At 38.0% G+C, this 22,598-nt stretch overlaps 1 protein-coding gene and 1 long non-coding RNA gene across 2 annotated transcripts in view; one reads left to right on the top strand and one right to left on the bottom strand.

Moving 5' to 3' along the window:
- The window catches only part of KIAA0825 (KIAA0825 ortholog), a 205,447-nt gene extending 201,114 nt beyond the window's left edge, over nucleotides 1-4,333 (top strand). The window contains exon 22 of the mRNA XM_030324862.1: nucleotides 3,873-4,333. Within this exon, the coding sequence (XP_030180722.1) occupies nucleotides 3,873-3,966 (94 nt within the window). The 3' untranslated portion in view covers nucleotides 3,967-4,333. The remainder of the gene's footprint in view (nucleotides 1-3,872) is intronic.
- A 10,001-nt stretch (nucleotides 4,334-14,334) lies between these two features.
- Nucleotides 14,335-20,611, bottom strand: LOC115520486. Its single transcript, XR_003970802.1, has 3 exons — nucleotides 20,513-20,611; nucleotides 19,382-19,384; nucleotides 14,335-14,346 (listed from the first exon to the last, which is right to left on the bottom strand). It is a non-coding gene; the product is annotated as an uncharacterized LOC115520486 (long non-coding RNA).
- Nucleotides 20,612-22,598: the final 1,987 nt, after the last annotated feature.

Genomic DNA, 22,598 nt, shown 5'->3' with positions numbered 1-22,598 from the left:
ACAAATGAGGAATAAGAATACAGGGGAAAAGTCGGCTCCTGACAGATGAGCACAGAGTTGGCATTCTCTAAATGTGAGTTTTGATCAATAGTCATGTAGATATGAGAAGTATATTCTGGAAAATCTCAAGTAAAAAAATTATCAAGCTGCATGATCATTCTCTTCATTTTCCAAATTCAGCTGAAAATCTGGTTAAACTCTGTGTGTTTAAAATGCCTGTTTTTATTATTATGCGACATTTGGCTCAGATTAAAAGCATGGAACACTGGTCTTTATTTTTAATTAATTGATCCAGTTCAAGTCATAACCTGTTCAGCAACAAGGTCCTTTCTTTATTCCTCGATTCAGAAACCTTGTGACATTTGGATGATAGGGTTTGTATTCATTAAATGATACTAAAAACACAAGTTGAAAAATTTAAGGTAGTGTTAGCTGACAGAAGTATCTAACCAAGCCTTTGTAAATTTGCGATGTTCAAGGCATTTGAAAAAAAAATGTAGTCGCTGAGACCTCAGAGAGAGATCCCGAATATATATTAATGATAGATGTTTTTCAATTTAAAAAATTTGCCATTGCGGGGGAAAAAAGGCTCCTCCGAGGTTCAGAAAATCAACATATATATCAGTTCTACGCCTTTACCTCTAATGCTATGTAAGAGTAAGTACAGTGATTGTACATTGATCTTTTGAATCCGTTTCTTACTATTAGTTCCTCGCTTTCTTTCTCACTCACTTTAAAATAAATCCAGACTAGCGAATGAGACGGTGATTGCATTTGCAGGAGAGTTCACCAGGAGGGACACTGTATATTCCTTCATTCATGGCGAATCTCCAGATTGCCATTTTGATATTGTTTTCTTTGTCACTGGAACAAATTTATGTAGCTTTACCTTATTTATTCCAGACTAATTCCCAAGAATTGTGGCATTGAAAATAATCTGTGAATACAGAGGAATGCTATGCTATTTTAACCATCTAAATATACTGCATATGAGTTTGGCTTCGAGTTGAGCAAACACAATTAAATAGGACGGCAGGAACAGCAGAAGGGGTGGTGGCAGCAGATTTCTGGCTATCACTTTGGGGCCTTTCCAGGTGGACAATAACCATACATCTGAGAGGAAACAGAGATTAGAAAACATGTTTTAGAAGAGCTGTTGATTTGTGGAGTTGATTGTTTGCTTTTAATAATAATAATTATTAAAGTACCTTTCTGCTATATCAAATGATAATGTGTGTGCCCTGTGGTGTGCAGAGAGTAGAAAATATCGTCTGTGGCCTTTAACTGCACACACTGCACTCTGCAATGTCCGTCCTCGGGCAGTGCAGCCATTAGCACAATGTTTATGGTTGCTCACAGCAGTAAATTCCTGATGCAGCAGCAGGCTGCCTGGTGATGGAGAGATGGGTTTAAAAAAGGGGGAAGCTGATTTTAGAAATAACACACCTCTGAGCCATTACATACATTACATATGCCGTGGCATTCAAATCTGGGTATTTTTCATGTTCTCGCTCTGTCTATAAAAAACCCTTTTCTTTCCACTTCCCCCAAAGGGAAGGCCTCAGACTCAGTGACTCTCTACCCATCACCAGTATGTTCTCAAGTAGGAGCAGGCTTCCCGCCCATCCTTAACTCCCAAAGCAGCACATCTAAAGTGTATTTAGGATGTAAGAATTTAACACTGTGACCCTCAAGATTTTCAGGAGTTAGGGCCTCTGTACATGGACCAAACAAACTGGTACCTGTGTATTGTTTTCTGTTTGGTAACTTCTATATACCGTCTTTTGTAGCATGTAAAGTACTTTGCCACATCTCCTCTGACCCTCAGCACAACTACGTAATAAGAGACAGGTACCAGTGAGGTTGCAAAACATTGAATCATGCTCCTAAGGTCACAGGTAATAAATGGCATCTGGAACTCAAAACAAAGTCTTCTGAGACTGTATCTGGTGCTTTATTGACTACATTGTATTCCTGATCAAGCTTCTTTTTTCCAGCTTCATTGAGATACGCTTGATACATAACATTGTAGAAGTTTAAGGTGTACCAGGTGTTGATTTGATACACTTATGTATTGTGAAACGATTACCACCATAGTGGTAATGAACCCCTCCATCAATCACATAATTGCCATATCCTTTTTGTGGAAGGAACATTTAAGATCTACTTGCTAAGCAACTTCCAAGTGTATAATATGGTCACAACTATGATCTCTATGCCATTCTTTAGATCTTCATCTTATAACTGGAAGTTTGTACCCTTTGGTCATTTTTTTTTTTAATTAGCTATGTATTCACTGTAAATCTGATGATAATGAAGACAGCAAATCTGGAGGTCAATTGCCACCTGGCTGGCATAACTTAAGTGAGTTGCATACACGTATTTAACTGTAAATCCTTACAATAACCTTATAAATAACCTTATCAGGTTATGTATTATTATAGTTTTCTGGACAAGGAAACTAAGGCCCATAGGCACAGAGGTCTAAGTGATGGTGCCTGGATTCCTGTTCATGTCCACGTTCTTGACCACTTTTCTCTGAAGTCGAGGGACAGGATAATCCAAAAAAAGTGAAGGCCAGGTTAAAGACTATGGCTAGAGGCTGAGGAAGAGAATATACATCACACATATAAAAGACATTCATGGGGCACCTGGGGTGATTCAGTTGGTTAAGCATCCAACTATTGGATTTCAGCTCAGGTCATTATCTCAGGGTCATGGGATCAAGCCCTGTGTCAGGCTTCCCACTGAGTGTGGAGGCTGCTTGAGATTCTCTCTCTCTCTCTCTCTCTCTCTCTCTCTCTCTCTCTGTCTCTCTGTGTGTGTGTGTGTGTGTGTGTGTGTGTGTGTGTATCTTTCTGCTCCTCTCCCCAAAAGAAAAAAAGACATTCCCAAGGAAGCTTGAGGGCTCAGTTTACTCTATTCCTAATTTTCATAAAAGTTAGGTACCATACATTCTCTTTGAAGACGGTGTGGCCCAGATATCCTTGAGGTGGAGAGGAGCCAAGCTTACCCTTTCTTCAGAGTCAGTGTGTCAGTTTAAATCCTGGAAGTAGATGCCAGATAGGATTAGAGATGAAGTTTTCTGGGAGAGCTACATATGAAGGGTACAGAGGAGGAGGATGGGTAGGCAAATAAACCTTCAGACCAAGTTGCTGATCTGTTAGCTGTGAAAGGAGGGGAGGAGGGTGGGGTAGAAAGAGTCACGGGTAGAGGGTAGTTGTAAGGTTTCAACAAGGCTGATGTGACTCCACGAGCTAAGGTCCACACACTAGAAGAGTCTCATGTCCTGCAGGCGTGGGCTGGCATTAGTACCTCCATTGTGCTCAGACACTGGCTAAAGTCCACATGGAAGCATGCCCTGAGCACAGGGGAGATGTTGAGCAATGACATCGAGGGCCACTCATCCCCATGATGACTGTAGGGATGTAAGTGGTGCATTTCTCCATTGCTACCATAGTGGGGTGCAAACAGTGGTTCTCTCCTACGTGAGAGAGTGTATGTGTATGTATTGTATAAATTAATAGGAATGTGATTTAAATGAAGGTCTGCATTAATTCAGTGAAGCAGAAAACAGGCTACCTAAATAAATAGGTTAAATGCTATTGACAGAAACGCAGAATTGGCAACATTTTGATGAAAGGAAGGTATAATAATTTTCTCAAAAGCAGCCATGGGAGAATTTTTCACTTGTCAAGTTGAACCAAAATTCACTTTGTAATGAATTTGTGCCTACCTAATTATGCATTCACATACTTGCACTTTGGGGTTCTTGCAATATATCAAAAGCTATTAAAAACTTGCTTGTATGAAGTACATTCTTTTTTTCAATAACTCTTCTTTAAGTCTTTCCCCTGTCAAATTCTTTTCAGAACCCAAACCCTCTGTGATGTTTTTCTGCAAAAAGTTTCAACATTGGTGCATCCACGAGTAGTTGTCATAGACCCATTGACTCATTTTGGTTGAAGATGAAAAGGCCATTGACTGCTTTTTAGGCTTATTGGTCACCATAGAATGTTTTTGTTTATGTTGCTACATCAGCGTAAAGACAGGAAATTATCTCTGAAGATATTTTCATTATGACATAATTATGAGAAGGATTTAAATGTTTGCTAAATATAATGAAATAGTATAACAAATGTGAACAATAATTTTCACTTTCTTAACATTTGTGATATTATTATTTCAGTACTTTTCTGTTGTGTTGTGTGTGAAACTAGTTAGGATGTCCATAGTGCTTTCTTATGTTGTCAATGAGACTCTCACCTTTATGTACCCTGAGGGGCAGCCTTAAATCTGATTTTTCCCCCAAAATAGGAGCTCTGGTGAAAAAAAATTTTAAATGAAGATGTTTTTGTATCCAGAATATGTGTATTAATATAACTGTGAAATTTGTTTTGTAATCAACTATAAGCAATACATACACGTGTATTATTTCAAATGGTATAGGAAGATATGAAAGAGAAAGTTCCCCACCCCAGCTCCTCAGTCACAGAAATCCCACTCACTTGTAACCATTTGAGCCATTTCTTTTTTTTATTTATTTGAGTTGACACATCTAAGGGATATGCTACACCAGTAATTGTTAAAACTTTATCAACTTAATATGATTGATTCCTTGTAATGAAAGATATAGAATTTGAACTACCATCTCCTGTCCCCTCCTCTTCAAGCTCTACTAATAAAATTTCACTTTAGCTCTTCCATTGGCCACTTTTATGTCATATGGTACAACCTCCATTTTTAAATTGATTTGTATTGTTTATATTATGTACTTTTATTTTACATAAAATAAAATTCACTAGTGGTGTATATAGTTCTGAGTTGAAACATGCATGAAATTGTTCAACAATCATGACTAGCAAAATCACTTAGGAGTACCTGGGTGGCTTAATCGGTTAAGCAACCGACTTTGGCTCAGGTCATGATCTCATAGTCGGTGAGTTCGAGCCTGCTTTGGATTCTGTATCTCCCTCTCTCTCTACCCCTCCCCTGCTTGCACTCTATCTCTCTCAAAAATAAATAAACATTAATTAAAAAAAATCATTTAAAAAGGTTCTCTTGCACTGACCCTCTGTAGTCAATTTCTTCCCTGTCTCAATCCCTGGCAATCACTGATCTGTTCTCTGTGTGGTTTTCTTCTTTCAGGAAGGTATAGTAATAGAATTATATACTATGTTGCTTTTTCAATCTGTCTCCTTTTACTCAGCGTGATGCATTTGAAATTCTTCCAATTGTTCTTCTTACTGTAGAATAGTAGTAGTCCATTGTATGAATGTTCCACTGTTGATCCATTTACCTGTTAAGGGACATTTGAATTGTTCACAGTATTGGTGATTGTGGGTAGTCTCTATAATCATTTGTGTGCAGGTTTTTACATGAACATAGGCTTTTATTTCATGTGGATAATACCTAGAAGTGGGAATCCTGGATTGTCTAGTACATTTATGTTTAACTTTATAAAGAAATTGTATCTGCCTATATTTTACACTGCCTATGAGAAATTTGATGCCAGAAGGACTCTTTCCCCCCTTTTTGTCTCCCTGGATGCTTTTTTTTTTAAGTCATACCCCCCACCTCCCCTTCACCTCTTGTCATTCTGAAATGACATCGTGTCTATCTTTGTGTGAGTCCTTGATTTCTCTTGGTATTGAGTAGGCCCCTTCAGTATTGTGATTTTCTTTAGATTTTTCACCCCTGTTATTGATTATTCCCTCCGCCCCCATCCCCAGTTACATCTATATCCCTTTCTGGGATTCCTTTTAAGACAGTTGTTCTGATTTATTCTTTCCTCAGATACTGCTAAAGGCCTCCTAGCCTTGGTCCTCCCATTCTCAAACACTCTATATCCTTTCCTAACCTCTTTTCAGCAATGAACTCCTTCACTTCTGTGGCTTTGAGGTGTTATCCTGGTTTCAAAATCAAATGCCTTCAGGCCTGGGCAAATAATATAAATATGTGAAGGCAAGACATAATACAATGGGATGGAGGTGAGTGCATACCTAGGTAAAAACATCCAAATTTTATTTTATTTTTAAAATTTTATGTTAGCTAAAAAGTGCAAATCCCAGAATGGATTAGGCCCAGCAATGTGAACCTGTAAATCTATGCCATGGAGTCATCTGTAGCTCTGGTTGTAAAATTGTTCAATGAGATTCTAGGTCACATACACTTACATTTTCACTGCAATAATATTTTAATGTAATAACTCTCATCTCATATAGAAATCCTCACATCATAATTACCTTCATCTGAAACTGCCTCCTCTTTAGAGTTGTGTGATTTCCACTCATGGCACTAACATTTTTCTAGCCCCAGCCTAGAAATCTTGAATGACTTTACGAAGTTTCCATCTCCCTTCATCTGTATTCTGTTAGACACAGTGCTTTCCCTCTGAAAATTTCTCACACCGTTACTTTCTGTCCCCCAGCACTGCCACTCTTGAAATCCAGTGCTCCATCCACTGGTGCCTAGATCCCCTGCTTACTCTCTCCTTGACTTCCAGTCCTTTGATCTCTGCTGGATTAATGTGTTTTTCTCTTTAAGTTTTTCTATTATTATAAAAACCAATTGAAAATAGCATTCACATTTTTGGAACACAGAAATAATATGTTTATAATTTAATGCTACCACCTTGATTCAGCTCTTCTTTTCTCCTAGTGACCTTTATATGTACATAACAAAGACATCCTTTTGCACCTCACAAGGCGGGATCTATACTTATCATTGTGGGTTCTACATTTTCACCAAACTTTTTTTTTTGCCATTCATCAATGCAAAGACATAATTTTTATTTTGAATAACTTAGCATTATGCCAAATTACCACAGCACAATTTAGCTAGCCATTCCAGATTCTTGGTTTGGTTTGTTTTTCCATGTTACACTGCCATGTATATATACATGAGTTACTGATGCTGATAGAGTAAAGGTGGTAAACAAAAGGACACAGGCGAACTTGTATTACAAATTACCAAATATTCAAAGAGATAAAAGCTAGAATGAAATATACAGAAATATATTCCACTGAGAAGTTTACGGTGGCTCCACATCGCCTACGCACCAAAACCAAACTCCTTAGCCCCAATTTCAAAGCCTCCTTCATCTGGTCTTTCCATTCACAAATCCCTTTTTTATAACAGACCCACAATTCCTTTTGCCCACTCTGGAGTATGGCAACCTGTGGTTCAAATCTTTCTCTACCACTTGATTTTAATTTCCTTTTTCGTGACTGCATGTAACACCTTTCTTATTGAATGGGCAGTTCAAAGCAATTAATCCCAGCAACTTTTTAGCACAAAGCCTGGAGCACAGGTTATGCTCTATAAAAGTTATAATTATTTTTAGCTATTATTTCATCCTCTTCTTTGCACAGGCCAGGGTAAGGTGTAAGGATAAACATATGGCCAGGGATAAAATAGTAAGGCACAACCCAAGCATCCTGATAATTGCAAAATGAGAGAAGGGAGGACTGAGGAGAAAAAGCAGAAATGAGAAAAGAGATGTCTAGAGAACTTTTTATTAGGTGTTGGCTGTGCGATGCATGGTCTGGGTTCAAGGCAGAATAGAAGCTCAAGAAGCTGATGCTGGTCATTCGTGAGTCTAAGGCAGAACAGGTGTGACCAGAAAGGGCCAATATTTAACAACTAATCAATGAACACACAAAATATGTGTACCAGATCTTGTTTTCAGCTGTGGATTTTGAGTTATTCAGAAATCAGGATCTAGAGATGGGGTCCAAGTTGAGGGCTCCGGCATCCATGGCAAAACTTGGTCTGGACATCTGTTCTCAGAGACAGAGACCCTTCACCATTGCCTGACCAGGACTCAACTTCACCTCAGGTCATTGGTAGACTGGAGGCTCCAGAGGAGAAGACTGATAGAGCTGGAATATGAGAATGACTGTTGCAAACTTGAGCATTTCCTGGTATCTGTGTCAGCGATGCGTACCCCTTTGCCTGGGTTTGTCTCCTTTGCTCCCTTGGCTCATCTTCCAAGTCTGTCCTTGACCCACTTGGGTCCACCATCAAGCCCGTTTCCAGACACAGAGATCTCAAAAATCCCCCATTTTCCAAATTCTCAGGGCATTTATGGACAGTTATACATGTTAATGTTCAGCATATGCTACTCTCTAATGTTCACCAGTTTTTGGTTGTCACCTCAGATAGATAGATAGCCAGCACCAGGGAAGCAAGCCACTAGGGCTCTCTTCTCCCTTGACACTTAGACCATAAAGCACAATGTTCAGGCATGCCGCTGTGCTGTTCCTTCTTTTTGGCTGCTGGTCTCAATTTACTGTTCTGGAATGACTTTCATTTGCTTTTAGGCCTTTCTGAGGTAGGGAGAGGATCACCAACAGAAAGAGGCTTTGTTAATTCATTTATTTAAAACCTTTATGAAACTATTTTAAATTACATGTATGCTCAGGAGAAGTGAAATAATATGGGCATTGTGGAAAGTAAAAGTCACTAATCTCTTGCTCTGCCTCACCGTGTACCTTATAATTCCACCCACCTGAGGTAACAAATCTGTCCTTGTCTCTCATTTAAATCTTAAAATACCCTTCGAGCATTCAGTCATCATTCTGAATAGAATTTTGGAGGAAAAAATATCAGGATGAATGTTGTGACTCAGAAAAATAGAAGGCAAAAAGGGAATATTTTAGTTTTCTATAAAATGAAATGTTTTAAAGCTACAAAGAGTAGCTTTTAGTGATTTAGTGATTGACCCGGAATGGGAGCTTGTGATTCTCTTCTTGTCAAATAATTGTTAACTCCAAGTTAATCAATTAAAACCTATAAAAAGAGTCCTAAGATGAGAGAATTGGTCTCTCTTTGGAAAGGAGTCAGTAACCTGATTAAGTTTTTGTTGTTTACCTGTGTCACTTGCCCAGTAAGCTCTTTTCATCAGGATCATGTCTTTGCTGCATTTGTGCATCTGACTTAACCCAAAGCCATTGATGAACATCTACTTGTCCATTTCAACAGTCAGCTCTCTAAAGGACTTAAAGATAGTCAGGACTCTCTGCAAACAGGTAACTTTGTATAAAGGACAACCCAGACTCCTGTTACTTTATTATATAGAGAATAATACATTTACCAGCATATGAAAGCCAGGTATTATGTAACCCACAGAATACACTGTGTTGATTATAAGAATACTTCTATCCCATTATTCAGTCCAGCAAGACTTTGAGTAAATAGATGGATCTGTGACTGTTTGTTCATTCATCCATCCATCAAACATTCTAGGCACGGCAGATAAAGAAATGAGCCAGACACAGCCCCTGCTGTCAAGGAATTCAGAATCCAGTGGAGAAGACAGACTGAAAAATCAGTGGCTATAGCTATCCTAGAGGTTCATGCAAGTTACCATAGACATACAGTGGAAGATTGCAGACCTGACGTGAATGCCGGACCAGTCGGGAAATATGCCCAGGACGTGGTGACACTTAAGCTGAACATGAGTCAGCCAGGTAGCCAACATGAGAGGCAATCTAGACAAAGGGTTCGAGGTAGATGGTAACACACCATGAGAGAGAGAGTATGCTGCTTCCAGGTTATTTTGGCTAGAGCAATGGTCTCTTCACTGCATTTTCCATTGACAAATCTGCTCTGTCCACAACATACAGGCGCGATGAATGGAGGGCTGCTTAGGACAAAGTCAGATGTTGAACTGAGTGTGGGGTGGTATGGGGAGAAGGGGGCAACTGTCCTATTTAGGCTTATACGTGGAGAATATTAACAGCTACAGATTCTTCCTTTTGAATCCTTGGCCTCATCTGACCCTGAAGGTTTCCAGGCATGTGTAAGCAATGGCAGAGCCTGTGTAATTCATAGATCAAATGGCCTTGTAGTCTGTCACTAAAATTCTATTTGCTTTATATTTATATGGCTTGGATGAGATGTACCTTTGTGAGGGGCACTCTTGGTACATGATTGATGGCTCTTCAGACAAGATGTGCTAGTTTAATACTGGCCTTGGTCAAGTAGGAGAGGGGCACCTGATTTGTCTTGCTCTTAATCTCTCAGTGTACTTGCAACTTGTACTGGGGCTGCACGTTCTGTTCTTCGGTGCTTCAGTTTTTCCGTGGATGGTAGAATTTCAGTGGTGGAAACGCCCAAGAGAGGTAGTGACGCTACCTTCATGTTTGTTGCTGTGAACTGGCTGGTCTGACATGGCCTCAACTGTATTTCTAGATCCCAGAGGGTTTCTGGGGAAGAAATTAAAGTGGAATTGTTTCTCGATTAATTGCTGATTTTTCTCATTTAGCAAATCATCTAACAAATTTTAGGATTGAAATTTGATTTCAGCAAAAGTACGTGCACGTCAGCTATAGATGTTTGTTCATAACAACTCTGTGAATGTGGATTATATGTGTGATTTTAATGCATCGTTGGAAATAATGTTATTTTTCACAAAGTAAAAACATTTGTAATTTTGCTACAAGGGAGAATATTTGCTTCCTCTCACACACTTTATTTAATAATTTTACTTCTTTAAAAGCAAAACAGCACACAATTTGAAAATGAAATTTCCCCAAAGTGTTCAGTTTGCTAATATGTTTTTCATTTTCTTCATTATGCTATAGTGGAATGTTGCCATACTTTGAAATGTGCAACTTATCTCCCTGGAGGCAGCAGATGGTGTGACTAGTGTGTCTTTTGGTACAGGATTTATCATGAGAGATGGCATCTAGCACTGGGTTAGAGGGGGGCCCTGTCCTCAAAGAGCATTGACTCCCGCCCGATTTCCTCATTACAACATTTATGTTAATTATTATTTTTAAATATGAAAAACCTACAAAAATGGAAAGGTTTTGGCACTTTTTAAAAGCTTCCTTTTTCTTAGTCTGTATAAGAAAATGCTTTATGTGAGAACTATTTGAGTTATTTCAATTGTATTTGCAAGTGTTTTGTCATTGCCCCGCTGCTAGAGGACCAGCTGATCGCTTGGGAAGGACATGATTTTATTGGTATTTCCACTTTGTTTGTGATCTGGTCTGTAGCTTTGAAAGTCTGACAATTTCATTTCCTATAAGGAATATTGACTCACACTAACCAAGCTCACAAGAGTCTTTTGCAAAATCCAGAGCTCCATTTTGGTTACGTACAGTGAAAAATACAGCTTCAAGCAGATCTGGCGATCCCCTCCCTCTAGGTGAATTGACATCAGAACCTAGGTCACAACAAAGCAGTTTGTTTGGGGAGTAGAAGTAGGCCATCCCTCCATGAAGCTGTGCCTGCCATTAGGACTTAGTCACATGTTGTGAGTCATGGTGTCCTTCCGGAACTGTGCTAACAGTTTTTTATTCTTTCTGGACATTTTTAGTCTCCTGCTGATTACTCTGTTACATCATCTCTTTAAAAAGAACAGTGTAGAGGAAGAAAGACTTCCCCTCTACCCTCCTTGGTTTGACTGTTGGGTCTATGAAATAAACTGACAACAGGCAGGTTAATGGTAGAAAAGATATACAAATTTATTAATTTTTAACATATGCCATGGGGGTGTTATGGGAGAAAATGTGAATACCTAAAAAATGGTGAGATTTGAGACCTTATATGCCATCTTAATAGGGGAAGGGGAGAGGGAATTTAGGCCACTTAGGAAAGAAGAGTGGGCCCTTAGAAGAATAAATAGTAGGGGTGATAGTTGGTGACAAAGTTTGTCTAGGGATACTGTCAACTTCTGGTCTCTTCTGTGACAAAAATCAATCTTCCCTCATTGATGAAACTCCCCTGGAGGGGACAACTGAATTTCTTTTGGAGGAAGTGTTTTAGGCAGATAAGAGTTGTTCAGGGAAAGCCCCTCCCTGCATCTGCTGTTTTTCCAGTGTCTTCAGGTCAAAGTAGTCCGTATACCAAAGTGTCATATTTTGGGGTGGTGACTCCTGAAGTCCTGTAACAGCTAATACACACTTAACTCCCAAAGAGGAAATAGCTTTATCCTGAGTGCAAACTCCAGGAGAGTATTTTGTTTGTTTATTTGTTTGTTTGTTTGTTTTTTCCCTCTTGTGCTGTAATCAGTTAGCAATGTCTGCCTCAGATAGGAGAGGAGAATGATATAGTTTCAGTAATGTAAGTTTGGTCGCCTTGGCTTAAATCCCACCTTTAGTATATAGAATCAAATAAGTACTCTGATTAACATTTAAGAACAACATTCTGTGCTCTTGGAGATCATTTGAGAAAATCCTTTTAAAGCTAGAAGAAGTCTTAATTTTCTCCTTTTATAGATCAGAATGCATTTGTCTTGAGGGACTTAACGACTTCCTAGGGCTGGCTGAACAATGACTCAATCCCAAAGTTTCTGACTAATGGTCTAAGCATATTTTCTTACAAACTGTAATAGGTCTAAGAATCCTAAAGATTGATGATTTCATTTTCCAATTTAATTTGAGAAATATCTTTTCCCTTTTAGGATTAAATTTTTTATCCTTTTAGGTCAACAATATAAACATGAGGATTACTACATAGAACAGTAGTACTTAATCTTGGGTACACATTAGAATTATTTGGGAAGTGTTAAAACACACACACACACACACACATACACACTGTGCAGGCCTCCAGCTGACAAATTAAATAAGAATCTCTGGGGCGGGGAACAGTTACTGATATTTTAAAAAAGTTTTCCACATGATACCACTTTGCAGCTAGGATTGAAATAGTTGATATAACAATTTGAAAATTTTTTGAAGTGATCAAACACTTTGAAATGGTTAAAAAGTCATTGTTGGCATTAAATTGTTGAAGGAATCAGTATGTTTATTAGCCAAAATCAATCCTTCCATATAAAAATCACAGAGTTAGAAATTCAGATAAGTAGAGTACTAAATATTTTTCATTCCATAATTCCGAATACAGGCATCAAATAGGAAACAGGAAAAATAGCGATAGCTGTGATCATAATGATGAATTATTCTCAGATTATTCCACGGTAAAATAAAGGAAAATATTTCTTTTCACATTTTGGGTAAAATGCATAGTAATAGTATTCACTCTTTAGTTTAAATTTCAATTTCAGATGAATGGAAACATGGCGGTAGGGGATCTGAATAAATGCTCTAGGAAATCATGCAGGTGTGCCCTTCCAAACAAGAGGACTGTTCACTGGTAATGTGTACAGTGATATAAAAATTTTGTGTATATCATGCATCAGAGATTAGTAATTGCTAGAACAGAGGCTTTTGGTCCTTCACTGCTCATTTATTGTAGTGCTACTGAGAGTGTTGTGATTCCATCTGCCATTTAAAGATAGCTAAACCATGCATGGTGTATGTAGCTACTAGAAGGGAATGCTGGTCCAAAATCTAAAACAAAGAACAACAGGTACTTACCTTTAAAATGAATTTTAGTATTTATTTAAGTATTCCTGATGTTTTGAGCCTTCAGAGTGCCTCAAAAGATGAAGCTATGGTATTAAACCGTGAAGGGAATAAGTTTCCTAGCTTAACATATTTCCTTACTGCTTTCCTCCCTACTTTGCCCTATAGTACATTGTGTATACAGTAGACCTCAGGTTATCTGCTCTTTGAGTTCTGTCATTTTTCTCTCTCACTTGCCCCTGCTCTCTCTCTCTCTCTCCACAACTCCTTCCTCTTCCCCCCTTCCCCCTTTCTTCTCTAGCTCATACTTTGTTTTTTTTTGTTAATTTTTTAACATTTATTTTTGAGAGAAAGAGACAGAGCATGAGGGGGAGAGGGACCAAGAGAGAGGGAGACACAGAATTGGAAGCAGGCTCCAAGTTCTGAGCCGTCAGCACAGAGCCTGATGCGGGACTCGAACTCACGAACAGTGAGATCGTGACCTGAGCTGAAGTCCGATACTCAACCGACAGAGCTACCCAGGCGCCCCTCATACTCTGTTCTAAGATAGGGAAAGGCTTTAAATGGCTTTTCAGTCTCCAGAGCAAGACTGGAGAGAAAGCAATTGCAGTGCTGTCTTGCACTCAAGAAAAAGTTGGAAGAATATTACACACACTTAAAGTGGACCAACTAATGTTGAAGAACTTGAAACAAGACTTTAAACAATTAGAATAATCCTTTATAGATAATCAGAGTTAAATGGCTGGCTGGTCATGAACTGGAACCTTCCCCCGTCTGATGAAAATACATATTGTATAGCCTCAGAGCTGCCTTTTTAGAAAGCCCTCTTATAGCCCAGAGAATTCAGAGTTATCACTCTAAAAGTTGACACTGAAACATGTCATTGAGGACAGCTTTTTTTGTGTTACTCTTTGGATTGGCAGGTTATGACAAAACTACATTCATGTTACTTGAATACATCTTTTGTCTAGTTTTACATGCTTTTTGACTTGTCTAGAAAATGACATATTGCGGTTTTCATTAGCTTTAACCAGGTGTGATTTTCTTATGGAAGATACCCCAGCAGGACTGCAGTTTAAGGCGAATAAACCAGTGAAGCTCAGAAAGGCCATAGCCCTCCTTCAGATGGTAGCAATGAGCTGAGAGACTCATTAATCAACTACAGAGTCACAGGTGTGATGGCTTGCCTACAAACTGCCAACAGACTGTGAAAGTCACATCAGACAGGCTAAATTGTCAAACTAGACCCATCCACAAACATTTTAACAGAGCAAAATTCCAACTCTTTTGTCTTTAACATGTGATTTTGAACTGGTAAATTTCCTCCAAACCTTCTATAAGCTTATTTTATATAATAAACTTCAGATTTATTGAAAACAATCAGATTTGGCATTTTCTCTTTGCTAAAAATTTGTATCAGTGTCTTTATTTCTTATTTTTCTCAATGCTTCTTTCCTCTCCTTTATCTTAAAAGCCTATTCTTACACTACATGAAAGGACGGAGAATGGAATTTGCCTGTGTCAAAGCTTTATCAGTAGTGAAAATCCACTTTGTTGCATGTGCATATGCTTGAGCTATGCCTCTCAGAAGGGTTTCATTCATGAGGAGATGTCTGTAGATGTTTTTTAATGGAAGGACTATGGAGAGTAGTTTTTTTAACTAGAAGAAATTCTCTACGCCAAGTTAACAGCTCAAATTTTTGCTTTTTTTGATCTCCAAGGAATCATAATTTTTACTTTGTTTTAGTTTATTTCTTAAAAATTGGCACATCACAAAAGAAGTCAAGTTAAACTTTGAGTTTGATGTGTGATTTTGTCAAGAGTTTTACAACAACATGACAGTAATTTTAAAAATGAATATATAGTTTATATTTTGGGAGGATTTCAGTGAACTCCAGTAAAATATATGTGATGGCCTTAAGTCTGATGTTCCTAGATCTATTCTGTAACTCCTTCGGTAACTTGTATTTTTGATTTTTTGTACAAATGGAACTTACCCATAACTCAGAGATTCATATTTCCTTTTTTCTTCAGTGCAATTTCACTCTATCGACTGGAAAGTGTTGTATTGTACATTGGTGCTCATTGAGCAGAGGAAATAGAATTAAGTGTGGTGTCAATAGAAGTTGTGTGGGTACTCTAGAAACTTGCCCCTCAAAGCTTGTCCCATGAACAGCAGCATTAGAAATACAGAATCTTGGGTCCTACCCAAGACTCACTGAATGAAACTGTGCATTCTTATAAGATACTAAAGTGATTCATATGCTTAATGAAAGCTGGAGAAGCATTAGGCTAAGGGAAATTAGGTAGTTCTTTGCTCTTACCAGTTTTTACCTGTCATTTAAATATCATCCTATTAAATACTATTATAAATGAGAGTTCTCGTATAAAAAACATAACCAAACTCTATTTAATTTTCTGGATGTTATAAGCAGTATTAAATACAATGAATGTTAACTTGAAAATAGAACTAAAACACCCCAATAATATTGTTCAAGGTGGCATTTGATCTTTTAAATATAGCTAAGTGAACATTAAATATACAAAGGCCAATGATACTCTGCCAAAACATCTATGTACTAAGTCTGGATATCTTATTCTAGTGTAGGAAAAAGCAGCATTTACAAAAAAGTGTGAGACATATCTTTGTGTATAAAAAACTTATCAACCATATTTTCATTCACTGTAAGGCAATTCAATTATGAAGTTCTAAAGTTCTTTCATGGCCTTGTTTTATCTTTTTTTAATGTTTTAAAATTTAAAACGGTGGAAATATTCTTTAAAATAGCAGAATTCTTACAGTGTCCCTTATGAAGTTTTTTATCCGAATCAAATGCTTTCCTCCATCACCAATTCTGATTAAACAAAGGCTGAATGAAGTATGTTATTTTTCACCTTTTGAATTGTTTCTTTGTCCCTTGGAAAAATATGAACATTTACACTACATAGACTGGAATGTCAAGAAGGAGATAGAAGTCACAATTTATACTTAGGGAGTCATACTCTAATTCACATTCCTTGTCAATCTCTGTTCTGCCAAAATAGTAGTAGATTATATATAAAACATTGCTAATAAAATACTATGTTTACTATTCTGCGTTGACCTTAAATTGATACTAAAGAGTTACTTTTTAAATTGTATTAAAAAAATTTTTTAATGTTTATTTTTGACAGAGAGAGAGAGAGAGAGAGAGAGACAGAGCATGAACGGGGGAGGGGCAGAGAGAGAGTGAGACACAGAATCTGAAGCAGGCTCCAGGCTCTGAGCTGTCAGCACAGAGCCCGATGTGGGGTTCAAACTCACAGACCGCGAGATCATGACCTGAGCCGAAGTCGGACACTCAACTGACTGAGCCATCCAGGCGCCCCTTGAATTTTATTTTTTTAGGGCTTTTTTTTTTTTTTTTTTTTTTTTTTAGGGGGAGAGCAAGCATGAGTGGGGGAGGGGCAGGGAGAGGAAAAGAGAGAATCCCAAGCAGGCTCTGACAAGGGTCTCCATCTCACAAGTTGTGAGATCATGACCTGACCTGAAACCAAGAGTTGGACACTCAATCAACTGAGCCACCCAGGCACCTTGATACTAAAGAGCTACTTTAAAGGAGTTTGGCAGGGGAGCAAGGAGTGAATTTTTACAACTAGAAATTAAGAAGTTAATTTGTGTTACTACCAGTTTGTAGTTAATTTCATAGTTTCCACAATGAAATTGAACAAACTTTTATATTTCTACAATTTGTATATACCCAAGATTCTTTTGGTAATTCTTGGTTAAAGAGACACCAAGCTGATTTATTCTAGGGGTAAATATTTTCACAGAGGAAGCCCTGAGTAACCACTTATTTTAACTTGAAAATATTTGAAGGATTGATAGGAATGTAACAGAATGAAAGAATGAGAATTAATGGAAGTACTAAAAATTGTGTCTCACCTGCAATCCTTATTTAATTGAATCAGTGTGAATAGGAAATGATATTATGTGATATTGTGTGATATTCTGTGTAGTATATAATAATACAATGATAAAGGTTAAATTTTCAATTAAAAGATATATGTGCTTGAAATTTCCATTTACATTTGGTATTCTATGCTCATGTTAGCTTCAAAATATTTGTTTTGAGTATCATCTTGAATTTTCCCCATTCTCTCACCCCATTTTGCTTTCTGTGTATGTCACTTCATAACTTTTTGCAACTGTTCTCTTGCTGGCAAATACTAGAAGAGCTGTCACATCAGAGTGTCATCATAGGTGGGATATATAACTGACTTAACTTCATTTTAATGGAAATATGTATAAAAAGATATGGTCACTGGGATCATTGAAAAGTATGTCTTGAAGTAAGCCTCATGATTATTTTTTTTATCTACATTTTTAGTGGCTAATATTTTTCCATTTTTATTTTAACTTAGAAATTATATATCCCCCTTCAATAATATAGAAATGTTCCCTTGTCATAATAAAAACTCAGAACTGCATTTAAATTCATCCACACTCCTACCAGTAAAGTGTTAATGAAATTAATAGTGAAAAAATATAATGATTTCTACTGGGATAATTACATGGGTAATTTAACAGTAGATTTGGATGAAACTAGAAGCATTTGTACGATATACAGTTAAACCTCCATGAATGGTACGGAGAAAATCTAAGACTGTCACACGGTCTTTTAAATACAAAAGGATTCTTTAAAAATGTTAAGTAGTAGCAATTCTTAAACGGTAAATTTTCACGTTTATCATTCTAATATATCACTTTTTAAAAATATGTGGCTGGGGCGCCTGGGTGGCGCAGTCGGTTAAGCGTCCGACTTCAGCCAGGTCACGATCTCGCAGTCCGTGAGTTCGAGCCCCGCATCGGGCTCTGGGCTGATGGCTCAGAGCCTGGAGCCTGTTTCCGGTTCTGTGTCTCCCTCTCTCTCTGCCCCTCCCCCATTCATGCTCTGTCTCTCTCTGTCCAAAAATAAATAAACGTTGAAAAAAAAAATTTTTAAAAATATGTGGCTAATTGTTGTTTCATGACGTGACTGTCCACTTTTTAAAATACAACCCTCACAGCAAAGTTAAAAATTCAGTCTGCATGTTTTTTAATTTTGTCAATTAAAAGGAGAGAGTGAACTACAACTTCTCTCAAACAACTTGGGGCAGTTTTCAACTTTAAGTGTGCTCTTTGGAGCTGGTTTCCACACAAAAAGACTCTTGACAATCCCATTATAGCAGATTTAAAATGTGAAGAAATTCTTCTCAAGGGAAGAAAATAGAGCCTCGAAATGTTTAAAGCACTTGTTCCTTGATTGGCAACCTGCTGTATATTTTCATATAAACTTTTAATCCTCAAAAAACTTTCTATAAAACGCTTGTCAGGTTCTTAATTATAAACATATGAAAATAGATTCAATGAAAGTAACAATTTGCTGAATGTCACAGTGGGTACGTGAGCAAGCTAGGATTTGAAGCCAAGGCTGGTGGCTAGCTCCAGAGCCCACATCCTCTTCACCTCCTACTGCTGGTGAAATGCAAGTTGTAAAGATATAGAATGTGAATATTTTGTGTCTGTGAACATGCATGTCATATATGTGTTATTTTTAAATATTTTATTCTGAAAGTGTAGCAAACAGAAAAGGACATAAAACTTAAATGCGAGGCTCTGTAAGTCACCGTAAAGCAAACATTCACTTAAGCACCACTGATAACCAGCACCCAGGAATATAACATTGCCAGTACCCTTGAAGTATCCCCCATGCTCCCTGCCAGACACTACCCTCTCCCTTCTCCCCTAAGATGAACTATTCTCTTGACTTCTAACAGTATAGTCCAGGTTTGTGTTTCTTATAAATGTGGTAAAATATACATAACATAAAATTTACCATTTTAGCCTTATTTATTTATTTATATATTTATTTATTTATTTTAATGTTGATTTATTATTTTGAGACAGAAAGAGAGCAGGGGAGGGACAGAGATAGATGGAGAGAGAGAATCCCAAGCAAGCTCTGTGCTGTTAGCATCGAGCCCCACACAGGCTCGAAATCATGATCTGACTCAAAAACAAGAGTAGAAGGGTTAACTGACTCAACTACCCAGGCACCCCTAGCCACTTTTAAATGTACAGATAAGTAGCATTAAGTATATTCACACTCTTGCACCATCATCACTGCCATCCCCTCAGTTTTCATCTGATCTTGTCTTTAGGTATAAAATGAGTCTCTTGTAGGCAGTGTACAGATGGGTCATATTTTTTTTAATCCATTCTATCACCTTACGTCTTTTGATTGGAATGTTGAGTTTACTTACATTCAAAGTAATTATTGATAGATAGGTATTTATTGTCATTTTATTTGTTTTATTGTTGTTTCTGAAGATTTTCTCTCATCCATTCTTGTTTTCTTCTCTTTCATGGTTTTCTTATTTTCTTTAGAAATATACAGTAACACCTTGGTTTGCAAGCATAGTTTCATTCTGGAAGCATGCTTGTGATCCAAAGCATTTGTATATCAAAGCGAATTTCCTCATAAGGAATAATGAAAACTCAGATGATGTGTTCAACAACCCAAAGTATTCATATAAAAGTGATTACAATACTGTAATATAATACAAAATACTAAAGAAAATACAAACTATAAAGAAAAGCAAATGAACCTGCCCTTACCTTTGAAAACCTTTGTGGCTGGTGTGAGGGAGACAAGAGAGAGGAGGGTTACTGTGTAGGATGACTTTCACTATCACTAATGGAATCATTGCTATCTATTGGCTCAATGGCATCTTTTTCTTTTCATGCAACTTTAACAAGGAACTTATCCAATGGCCTAGAATGAAGCAAAGCATCCCTAAGCTTACTCTTGTATGGAAAAGCAAAGGACTGTCCATGGGCACTCTGAAGTGACAAACAAGACACTAGTGCCAGTTGTGGGTACCTTCCAACGTTCTGAAAAATCACTGATTTCTGTCAAACACCATGGCCTGAGACTGAGCATCTGAGCATGGGAGATGATCACCCACAGTCCTGCAGTGAGAGAGAGAGCAAGCGAGAGAGAGAGAGAGAGAGAACCATTGGCTCAGTTGTGATCGTGTGACTTTAGGCATCATGTACTACTCCTATAGCAAGACATCTCTCTTTTATCAAGTTAAAATTTATTAGAAATGTTTGCTCATCTTGTGGAACAGTCACAGAACGAGTTACTTGCAATCCAAGGTTTTACTGTATTTGGATTTCTTTCTCTTTATTCTTTGCATATTTATCAGTGCATTTTGGTATGTGGTTACCATTAGGCTTGTATATAACCTCTTCTACATGTATAGCAGTCTCTATTAAGTTGATGGTCATTCAAGTTTGAACCCATTCTTTTCTCCTCTCCTCCCCATGTTTTAGGTATATATTATTACATTTAATGCCTTTTATTTTGTGAGTTCCTAGATTGATTTTTTATAGAAATATTCATTTTTACGGTTTTTGTGTTTCCTACCTTTATACTGTCGCTTTTGGTCTCTCCTTTTCACTCAAAGAATCCCCTTTAAAGTTTCCTTTAGGGTTGGTTTAGTGATCATGAACTCCATTAGTTTTTGTTTGGGAAATTCTTTATCTTTCCTTCTTTCTGAATGAAAGCCTTGCTGGATAGAGTATTCTTGTCTACAGATTTTTCTCATTCAGCACGTTGAATAGATCAGGTCACTGCCTTCTGCCTTGTAAAGTTTCTGTTGAAAAATCTCCTGCTAGCCTTAGGAGTTTTCCCTTGTAAGTTACTGTGGTTTTTTTGTCTTGCTGCTTTTGAGATTTTTTTACTTTATACTATATTTGCCAGTGTAATTACAACCTGTCTTTGTGTGGGTCTGCTTTTGTTGATTTTGATGGGAGTCCTCTGTGCCTTCTGGATCTGGGTATCTGTTTCCTTCCCCAGATTAGGGAAATTTTCAACTATTATTTGTTCAAATAAACTTTCTACCCCCCTTTCCTCTTTTTCGGGGACTCTTACAATATGAATATTATTATCTTTGATGGAGTCACTGAGTTCCCTCAGTCTATTCTTGTGTTACATAGGTTTTTTTTTTCTTTCTTTTGTTCACCTTGATTACTTTCCATTACTCTCTCCACTAAGTCATTAATATTTTTCTCTGCTTCTTCTAGCCTATTGTTCATTCCATTAAACATGTTTCTCATTTCATTTATTGAGTCCTTTATCTCTGATATGTTATTCCTTATGTCTGTGTTAAGGGTCTCACTCATGTCATCCACTCTTTTCTCAAATCCAGTGGGTATCCTTATGATCATTGCTTTAACTTTTCTATCAGGCTTGTTACTTATATCTGTTTCGTGTAGATCTCTGGCCATGGCCTTCTCCTGTTTTTTCATTTCAGATAAATTTTCTGTCTGCTCAATTTGTCAGCCCCTCTTTGTTTTTCTGTGTTAAGAAAGTCAACTATGTCTTCTGCTCTTGAAAGTAGTGACTTTATGAAGCAGAGGTCCTGATGTGCACTGTAGTGTTCCCTATTCACCAGAACCTGGCACTTCAGGAAAGTATCCTTTGTGTGTTTCTTATAGTCTGCTGTTTTGTCTGAGTCACTTTTCCTTTCAATGTAGTTGTCTGCACTGCCTCCTTGCTTGTGGGCTGTACTTGTTCTCCGTGGTGTTAGTGGTGCTTCCTCTGAGGGGGCATGCCCACCAGGGAACTTGGGAGCAGTATGGGCCTAAAAGTAAAATTTGTTCTGGGCCACTAGTCCTATGCAGGATCCCCTGAAACACTGTAGCTGTGCACCTGGCCAGTAGGGGTGGGCACCAGACTGGGCATAGTGCAGGAGAGTGACTAGGTGTGATTGTGCTCTACATGCCACAGTGGCTGGGAACATGTGGCTGCTGGATGCTGTGTGGCAGCTATGTGGTGGGTGTGTGTGCTATGTGCTATGGGTGCTGTGTGCCCCAGCAGCTATGCACATGTACATGCAGTGGCTGGGTGGGGTGCACATGGATGTAACAAAATTTGCCCTGAGGCCAGTGCTAAGACTTGGCGTGGGTGAGTCATCAGGGGAACTTGTGGGCATGGTGCACTGTTAGCAGGTTAGGTAGCAAGTGGCTGTGGCCCTACCTCCTATAAATGGCCCTGTGTTTATATTGTTTATATTGTGTTTATATTGTTGGGGGCTGGGAAGGAAAGTAGCACCTGCCAGCTCCCTCATTTTGGAAGAAGCTACCTAATACAGTCTGAAATCAGTGTGACCAGATCTGTCTCCTGTTTGCCTGTGGTGTTCTGTAAACTACTGTTTTTATATTGCCTATCCCTATAGGCCATTGTC

Source organism: Lynx canadensis, chromosome A1 (assembly GCF_007474595.2).
Source record: "Lynx canadensis isolate LIC74 chromosome A1, mLynCan4.pri.v2, whole genome shotgun sequence".
NCBI classification, from domain to species: domain Eukaryota; kingdom Metazoa; phylum Chordata; class Mammalia; order Carnivora; family Felidae; genus Lynx; species Lynx canadensis.
This window is presented reverse-complemented; position numbering and strand designations above follow the sequence as displayed.